This window comes from Cyclopterus lumpus, chromosome 8, assembly GCF_009769545.1.
Source record: "Cyclopterus lumpus isolate fCycLum1 chromosome 8, fCycLum1.pri, whole genome shotgun sequence".
Taxonomy (NCBI): domain Eukaryota; kingdom Metazoa; phylum Chordata; class Actinopteri; order Perciformes; family Cyclopteridae; genus Cyclopterus; species Cyclopterus lumpus.
Window position 1 is genome coordinate 14872259 of NC_046973.1, and position 9175 is coordinate 14881433.

Consider the following 9175-nt stretch of genomic DNA (forward strand, 5'->3'; position numbering starts at 1 on the left):
AGGTCATCAAGAAGACACACACACACACACGAAGAACCAGGAGTAGAACTTCTGAGAGTTCACACTGAGGCTGGAGGAGGCCGTGCAGCAGGCCCTGAAAGCTGGACCATTTAGAAACTGGAAACCAGGGTGAGGAGCCAGGGGGTTGATAGCGTTGCCTTAAAGTGACAAAATGGGGAAAAGGGTCCGACGCCCATACAGCCCACACACCTCTCGTCCATATGGTGTCGATTCTGCCCGTAGATTAAGGAGATGGAGAGCAAGCTGGACCAGGAGCAGAGCCGCCACGCGGAGACGGTGAAAACTCTCGACTTAAGGAGCTGATGTTCCAGACTGAGGAAGACCACAGGACCAACCAGCGCATGCAGGAGCTGGTGGAGAAACTCCAGAACGTCGAGGACACCGTGAGTAGGAGATGGGATTATGGATTTGAAAAGTCTTATTTTTCTAATGCATGATCCATCAGGTGCACGAGGTCCCTGCTGAGGTTCTCTGGGCTCAGTGTGTTGGTCCAGTCCCATCTCTCTTATCGACCCCCAGAGAGGAAAACTCTGTTAAACCCACTCAGTCTAAGAGATGTCGTACCAAGCGTCTGGCGGAGTAAATGACTGATTAGCCGGTGAGCATGGCAGCATTAAGCAGCTAGAGAGCCGGGTAGTTGGTGGAGATATCAAAGGAGAGGGCATGCTGGGCTCACATTCATCAGGAGGCCAGAAACAAAACTCCACATGGAGGCTAATGCTGCTCTGTGATAAGGGGTGGTTTGTTTTAATAGATTGCTGCACCGCCCCCAAGTGGAACAAATCTATTCATGCAGGTTTGAGATTACTGTGAAATTAAATCTGTGATGAAGTAAAACAACATTTTGTAGATTTTAAAAAAGAACCAACACAACTGTAAACGGTAATAAGAGCTTTTCAAACTTGACCACAGAATGGGCCCCTTCGTATTTCCTTTATTAATGCAGCATCTGATGGGGATGGACAAAGCGTGTAACAAGAACAAACGGCATCTCATACATCAACATGGAATTTATTTGTCATTTTAGTTTCAGATGAACGTTTCACATTTTGTACAAAATCATTAGAAAATGCCCGCTCATCCCTGTTTCGCGGCTTCAGATACCTAAAAGGATTAATGGGGACTCATGCAGCGTCCTGGACCAGTCAATGAGGCTCAGCCCGCACTCCAGATCCAGCACAACTAAAACCCACAGTTCACTCGCCCCCAGAGAGCCTAAGCTCTTCGGTCATAACCCGACGACATGGTGCGGTGACGTCTCGGCCACATCTAGTGTGACGGGGAGGAGGCTGCCAATGAAATGCGTCGCTGGCAGCTTCCTGCCTTCCTCAACTGGTCCTCACCACCCAAATGTCTTCAATGTATGGTCAAAGTACCACGTCAACAACACCATGCATGCTTTCTTACGCATGACACATCGTTGGCCATGATCGGTTATGTAGATTTAAGAAATGATCAGTACTAATCAGAGTTTAAAAATCAACCAATGACTGCGGGCCTGATGGGAGGGAGAGGAGGTTAAGGTTCACTGAGCCTATGTATGGATGAGGTGAAAGTGGGAGGGGGTGGTTGGGGGGGACAAGTGGAGGCTAATTACAGTGTTTTGCTAATGTACATGCCCAGCGCACACGCACGCACACACACACACACACAAAAATGAGGCCTCAGCACGAGCGCACTCTTAAAAACAAACACCTCCTCATGCCAAAAGGCTTCCAAATCCTTCTTTGGAGGTTAAACTTGAGCCAGATGAGTGATGCCACAATCCTGTACGAGAGAGAGGAAAAAAGAAGATGGTACACACCGTCGATTAAGATCCGACAACTGAAAATAGATTTTATTAAGCCAATGCAAAGAGATCCCCCTCTCTAACAGAAGAAAGCACGGCGCTGGGGCAGAGAGGCACTTACACAAACACTTTCATTTTACACAGTGCTTGCGTCTGTGTGTCTTAAGTGAAGACACAGCTACATTTGTTTTCTTTTATCAAACGTCCAACACACACACACTCGTTTTCACACTGGAGCATGTTTTTAGCAGTTGGCACATGTACATGCAAAGCATCAGTTTGGCCTGCGCAGGCAAACCGAGAGAAAGGGGAGCCGGGGAGGGGGGAGGGGGGGAGAGACATGTATGTGAACGGACAAACAGACGGACAGACAGGCTCTTGGAACACTTCTGAGCGTTTTAAAAACACCCCCCGCCTCTGACCCTGCCTCTGCCCCCCTTGTGTCACATATTCATAGCAGCACCAGAGGAGCCCTCTGATTGGTGGGTACTAAGTCAGTCAGTTTCAAGGATGAGTGGCGGTTGCTCGTTCTCTTCTTCCAAGCGCAAGTCGTTGAGGTCGTCTTCGAGCCCCGCCCCTCCCACGGCACCCTGCTCTTCACAGTAACCTAGGGAAACGAGAGGTCGAAGGTCCCTTATTTAAGTCAAGTGTCATAAAGTTGACAAATGAGTAAAAGTATTACTTCTCTGAAAATATAACTGAATAAATAACTGCTTAATTACTCAACATAACTAATTCCCTACAATTACATCATCCTTTCCACCAAACTTCCTGGGTGAAAAAAAGAGAAGTAAAACTCAGTAGAACATTTGAGTGACATACCTTTAGGGACAGCAGCACTGTAGGTTGGGGCCACAAGTGGGCGGTCATGTGACTGCTCAAGGATCTCATTGGCTGGCTCAGCACTGCCATCCAACCTGAGGAGATTCAGGAGCAGAAACTCAGTCCAACTCACCAAACTTCAGGCTGTTGGTCGTGTAAAAACTTCAGATGATGGTGTTCAGTGACCCGTTCGTCGTTGCTCTACATCTGCCACATTCGCTCTGTATTTACTCTGTGTGTGTGTGTTCGTCTTACCTGTGCTGCTTCATAAGTGTGCACTCCCCTCCCTCTTGTGGATCCAGGTTGTACAGATACAGGTAACCATCAGCCGCTGCCACCAACAACCGAGGAATCTTCTGGATGCTGAAACAAGAAAAACGGAGATTCACAGCTACTTCAGTTCCATCTACTGAAGAAGAGCCTTCAGCTCCCACAGCTTGTATGTCGGTGTCGTTATGCAGCGGCTGAAATTGTGTTTGGACCACAGTCCACTTTGGCTGAAGTAATGATCTGCAGCACTTTCTCGTCAAATGGCTCCATTACGCCTTCAAGTTCATAAAAAATGTGCCGTTCTAAGCTGTGTCGGGTAACATCTTCATATGTTATAGAAGCAGCTACACTGGTAGTTAAGGAGGACTGCGCTGGATTTTAAACACCACAGATCATTGAGTCAACAGACCTCTCAGGGCTGTCCAGGGACAAAATTATCTCAGTGACCAAAACATGAAGGACACCGTCACAGGTGACCACGATATTCGTAATCCTTCTACAATAAATGAAGAGGGACTGAAAGGCACAAAATTAATGTGCCTGACCTCTCTGGCCCCGAGAGCAGACTGGCATTGAGTCCAGCATTTTACTTCCGATTCCACTTTCACGGCATGTTTAAAAAAGCCGTAGTAGCACTCTAGTGGCACTTAAATGTCCCTTACCGATAGCACTTTGTAGTTTGACACTTTAGTAGCACTTAAATGGCACTTACTGATAGTACTCTGTAGTTTAACGTTATTGAAGAAATTGTACTTGCTTGATTCTTGTTGTTCTGAGTTTGGACTCATGGTTTAATGCACTTATTGTAAGTCGTTTTGGATAAAAGCGTCAGCTAAATGACATGTAATGTAAAAAAAAAAGGTAGGACCCATACAACCACAACGAAAACAGTGCCGTATGTGTACATACATACATACATGCATGCATGCGTGTGCATTTATACTCACACAGCTAAGGCACAGATGTTCTTATGTCCACAGAAAGGCAGACGCACGGTAGCAAAGGCTCGCCCCTGGGTGAACATTTCCGTAACCTGAGAAGGCAGGTAGGTGGTGGACGCCATCAGGACCTTGCCCAGGTACCCTCCCCATGTGGTGGGTTCCTCTGCTGGCCTAAACACACGTACAGAATATGAGAAGCCTTGGTTACTCTGAGGAACATAAAGCTCATCCGCAGCCCTTTTTAAGTAGACTTAATATGATGGAGACCAAAAGGTACATACACATACTTCTCCTTCTGCGTCTCTAATTTGAAGATGTGGACCGTCTCTGTGTTGCTGGAGGCCGACAGGTACAAGCCTTCCATGCTGAACGCCAACGAGCAGATGCTCACACACCTGAGACAAGAAACCCACATGTAAGGGAAGTAGGTGAACACAAACACAACACGATGATAGTCCATCACAGTAAAAGAGCTTTCATTTCCGAAGTGCAGTCAGAGATCAAGCCATCTACCTCTTGACTCCTCTTCGAAACTCGAAGAGCTTCTGCCCCTCTGGGATTGAGAAGACACGAATGACGGTGCCCTGGGAGGAAGTGACACGCAGAGGATGAGAAAGCTCGGAGGCGAGGCAACGACAGCGATCCGCATTTGCTTCAGGCGGGAACCAAAGCTGCACACTAATAAGCCACATAGACGTCGGGTCGATGCGCTTTACAGTAAGTGTCGTACCTTCTCTGAGGCTGTGGCCAGTTTGGTTCCACTGGCATCGAAAGCCAGAGACGCTAATGGGCTGTCGTGGGCTGGAATCATGTTAGCCGCTCGCTGGAAAACACACACGAACACTAGTTAGAGATGCGCTACTTCAGATAGGACAAAAATAAATAATAATTGCGGGCATCAGCTGGAACTGATGATAGGAAGCATTGGCTGACAGAATCTCATGGGATAATTTAGATCTTTTATAGAATGACAAACAATAAACACTATACAAGTTAATGTAACATGTGTTTGTGGTAAATGAGGTGTATGCAAAGGACATGCGTTTTTTGAGGAAGATTAAATATAGGAGCTTTTTTATTGAAAGTCAGACCTACCAGGTTGACTGTGTCAAACACCTGGACTTCTCCTATTGTAGCACTGCCTGGATAAGCCAGATAACAGTTATCGTTGCTGATGGAAAGGGCGCACAATCCTGGAGAAAACACAAGCACAAATGCAAACTGATTAACAAGAGGAAGACAAAGAAAAAGATAAATCAGACTCCAACAGAACCACATGTATCTGAACTTGACAATAAGTGAAGCTGAAAGATTGACTCAAGTACACGGTGACACTACAATCATCTAGACATTCATAACAGTTCTGACAGCATGAGCGGATTTTTGTTTAGTGGTTTCATTAAATAGACAAATATCACAAAAGAAACTCAGACTGCAGTGGCAGTTTTTTTTTGCTGTAAGGGAAACAAGCAAACAAAATGGAGTTGATTGTGAACGAATAATAAACTTAGAAATATGAAAGAGAAACCAAGACCTGAGGAAAGTCTCCTCCCTGGTTTCAGTTTAAGCACATAATATACTGAGAAGGAAAGATCCTCTTCTCGAGTATTCTTCCCCCATAGAGCATTTTACTGACGTGTACCACACACTATACCTAATATACACAGACTGTAGCTCGTCATTCTTCACACTCACCTGAAGGGTTGGGCGGAGTTTCTCTGATAGTGTGCAGCACCTTCATGTCTCGGATGTTGTGAATATAAAGTGACTCCTCCAGACACACTATCAGCCTCTGCAGAGGAACCACAAAACATCAACAACATGCCGGTCAAAGGCAAACACTAATTAGCCAACAATGACATATGTGACAACGTGAGACAGAATGTCTAACAGACAGGCATTTCTTCGCTCCTGCCCTCCTACCTGTCTGTTGAGCTTGACAGCCAGTATGGTATTGGAGTAGGAGTAGTTGCAGATCTCGGTTCCCTTCTTGAAGTGACAGACTTTGAGCTTCCTGGGGGCCTTCAGGCTGACGATGGCCACCAGGCTGCTGGAGAAGAGACGCTCCACAATACACACATCCTCCGTGTCCGCTGCAGGTACGAACACAGACCACCACAACGTTCAGTCGGTGACAAGCCGTCACCTTTTACTAGCAGCCTCTCTGTGACCCGGACAATTTTAAAGAGGAAATAAATGATGCAAATGAAAGCATCACACGTCGGGCTGCAAGCCGATTCACGGACGTTTCGTTGCGCCTGAACACACCGGAATAACTTTTAGCACACTACGCATGTTCGGTAAACATATCGAGCAAAAGCTGGGTTCATGAATTATAGATTATAAAACCTAATGGCTCATTGTCTTGGTCCGACTACACAACTTGAGTCTCCTGCTGCCCGATTTGCATTGGTCATTCAAATCGAACAGGATGATCAGAAGGCAGATGTTAGCGCTCTGCACACATGCGTGATAGGACCGCTGCAGAGAATAGATCATAATGTAAAATAAATACAATAATAAATTAAATAATTACGTAAATTAAATAACGAGGAGGAAGCTTTATGTTGTGGTGCATATGGGTGGGAAAAGCTCAGTGAAAACGTTATGATTATTTAAAGTGATAGCAAGCAACGCTCGCAAAGGTGCAGTAATTGTGTCTGAATCGAGTCTGCATTTAAAGTCAGACTCAAAAATAGCACCGAACAATAATATAAACACAATAGTGATAGTCAGTGTAGAACAAGCAGCTTTAAACCCATTACACCAGGATGTTACACGTTAGTCTGCTCTAAAGAGAAAGGGGAAAAAGTAGGTGGACAATACTTACGACATTCATATATCTGCTCCAATTTGTCCACAGAGGACAGGGAGAAAAACTTGTACCCTGATTTGGTGCCAACAGCTAAGGACCTACATAAATAACAGAAACAGAGGCATTGAACAACAGGCTACTACAGCCACACACACACACACACACACACATTATATTTATTTATATGTATATATATATATTTTTTTGTGATAAACTCTAACATCGTCATTGCAGTTCACGCAGGCCTTTTAAAATGCTTTACACTGCGGTGGTCTCGGGCTGCTCTCCCTGCACTCTGAGGCGTATCGTGGAAGTCTGCGAGAAATACAGCGACGCAGTTCGTGGCTGCTACAGCGTCCTCAAACGGTCCCCAACTGGAGCGCGAGTCCCACGCAATAACAGGCGCGAGCGCCCTCAAAACAGTAAAAAAATGACAAAGACTTCCGCCAAATGTTTCTCCTCCACAACTGTGTATATTAATCTCAACAGGCGTCACATGACACCCCACCTACATGTGTGTTGTGGCTAAAGTTAGCCTCGGACAACACAGCATCGTGTCAGCTAAAAGGAAGCTATATGTTCGTGACGGGACGTTATTCTGGCGTCGACGGGACCGCTAATGGAAGCCAGCTCACGTCGGAGTGTGCTGGTAGTCACGTCTCGTGTGAGTCGTGACTACCAGCCTGGTTCACATCGAGCCCCGTCCATACAAGTGCACACGTTGAGCGAGCTAACGTCAGCTAGCTGGACATCGCAGGCCGTCCGCTCTCCCACGGCCCTGTCTTACGTGTTGTCCTGGTTGAAGTTGGCGAAGAGAAGCTGGCTTCCGCCAGCATCCCCGCTTTGACTGGCCAAGTTCATGGGCTCGACACCATCGAGATGTAACGCTCCGGTAGAAATAGCAGCAGCTGGGCTGGGATTAGTATTGCGATAAGGGCCAGAAGTGTGGAGCTTTCAAGGAGCCATCTCTCTTTTCTGGCCCCGCTGTAGGGATTGTTGTTGTTTTCACAGGGGCTGTTGCTTCCCCTTACTGCGCATGCTCCGAGCACGCAGCTTGCAGCGCCTTTAAAGAGCCAGGGCAGTTTTGTGCAGCGTGCTGCTGCTGATGATGCATGTGATCATGTACGGTGTGACTGACAATAGTCGGTGTTTGTGTCCGTTGTCTCGGCTCCACGGGCGACAGAGTCAGCAGGAGCAAACACGGCTCTCCTGGAAACACTCCACTCTGCAGTAACTATTCGGGATTTGATGTAACAGCGCCACCCATCGTCAATATGTGCAAACAACATCTGAAAAGAAGGCGCGAGATATACACAGTCCACCTCGATTGGTGGGCTATATTAATTATATTTATTCATCATATCATTGACAATACACACTCAAGCTCTTATCTCCTCTTAACTCCATCCTAAAATGGAATATTAATGTTTTATTTAGTTTTTATCACAGAATTTGTAAAGTTGCTCTTTACTTCAAACGGCTTAGAAATAAGTATATTTATTCCAAAAACATTTCTTACCTTCTCTAAACATTTTTGTCCATGTTTCCATTTGTCCATGTTTAAATTAAAAAAAGTATATTTAAATTAAAAAAAGTAAGTATTTCCATATTATATAATTATAACTAAATATTAAGATATAACGCCATGCTGCTGAACATTTGGTGATCTAAATATATAGCATACTTGTTTTATATGAATTAACAAAACTGTACTGTAAACTTGCTCTGTTCCTTCTGTGCATTTTGTGCTCACAGACACACACATACACTAACACACAGACACACACACACACACTCACATTCACAGAGACACGTGTACACACACACACACTCACAGAGACACACACACACACACACATATATATATATGAGGCGTGGGATGATGAGAATGAAACAGTTAGTGATCTGAAGTCATGTCCACTGTGTAATTGTGGGTGTGGGTCACAGTTTCTGTCTCCCTGTACCTGTTTCATTGTAGTTTCAGGTGTATGTCTGAACATGTTAGAGTAATTGTGAGTGATACAAATCATTCCGTGGATAACACCATAAAGCAGAGACAGACTCTGCAGACAGCGACTCACCCAGTGTGAGGATCTCCAGTGGGCACAAGTATAAAAAAATAAAAATAAAGACAAAAGAATTGACAACGGTGAGAAAACTACAAATGCTCAACTGCCCGAGGAGAAGTAAGCAAATCCACTACACTCAAACTTTTAGCCAGTATTCAGATCTTTTACTCAAAGGTGTCAACAGATACAAGTCCTGTATTCAAAATCTTAATTCAGTAAAATATCAGCGTGACAATATACTTAAAGTACCAAAAGTACAAGTATTATTATGCAGAATGGCCCATTTCACAATGAAATATAAATGATGAAAATAATACTGGATTTTAATTTAATGATGTCTCTAGAGCGAGCTATCTTTAACCAAGTCTCCTCCTTTCTCCAGAGTAACAACCTTCTAGACTCCCACCAGTCTGGATTCAAGGCAGGCCACTCAACAGAGACTGCCCTC

The 9175-nt window shown here is 45.1% G+C and overlaps 1 protein-coding gene across 2 annotated transcripts; it reads right to left on the reverse strand.

Annotated features, from left to right (window-relative positions):
- Positions 1-1013: 1013 nt before the first annotated feature.
- Positions 1014-7765, reverse strand: wipi2 (WD repeat domain, phosphoinositide interacting 2). Of its 2 annotated transcripts, none has more exons than XM_034539708.1 (12): positions 7446-7765; positions 6674-6756; positions 5767-5936; positions 5539-5635; positions 4939-5036; positions 4574-4666; positions 4357-4427; positions 4131-4238; positions 3850-4014; positions 2888-2995; positions 2633-2727; positions 1014-2417 (listed from the first exon to the last, which is right to left on the reverse strand). In XM_034539708.1, exons 1-12 carry the CDS (start codon positions 7517-7519, stop codon positions 2305-2307), a joined length of 1275 nt encoding a protein of 424 aa, XP_034395599.1. In that variant the 5' UTR covers positions 7520-7765; the 3' UTR covers positions 1014-2304. The 2 variants fall into 2 exon arrangements, with proteins under 2 accessions (XP_034395599.1, XP_034395598.1); XM_034539707.1 differs by having other exon boundaries at positions 4125-4238; positions 7446-7764.
- Between the last annotated feature and the right edge of the window lie 1410 nt (positions 7766-9175).

Excerpts from the sequence above, each read along its gene's own strand:
- wipi2 (XM_034539707.1), bottom strand. The coding sequence starts at position 7,519 with ATGAACTTGGCCAGTCAAAGCGGGGATGCTGGCGGAAGCCAGCTTCTC. Across the intron at positions 4,015-4,124 it reads ACGCAGAAGGAGAAGTATGT|GCCAGCAGAGGAACCCACCA; the intron begins GTATGTACCTTT and ends ACGTGTGTTTAG. Across the intron at positions 2,728-2,887 it reads ACACTTATGAAGCAGCACAG|GTTGGATGGCAGTGCTGAGC; the intron begins GTAAGACGAACA and ends GAATCTCCTCAG.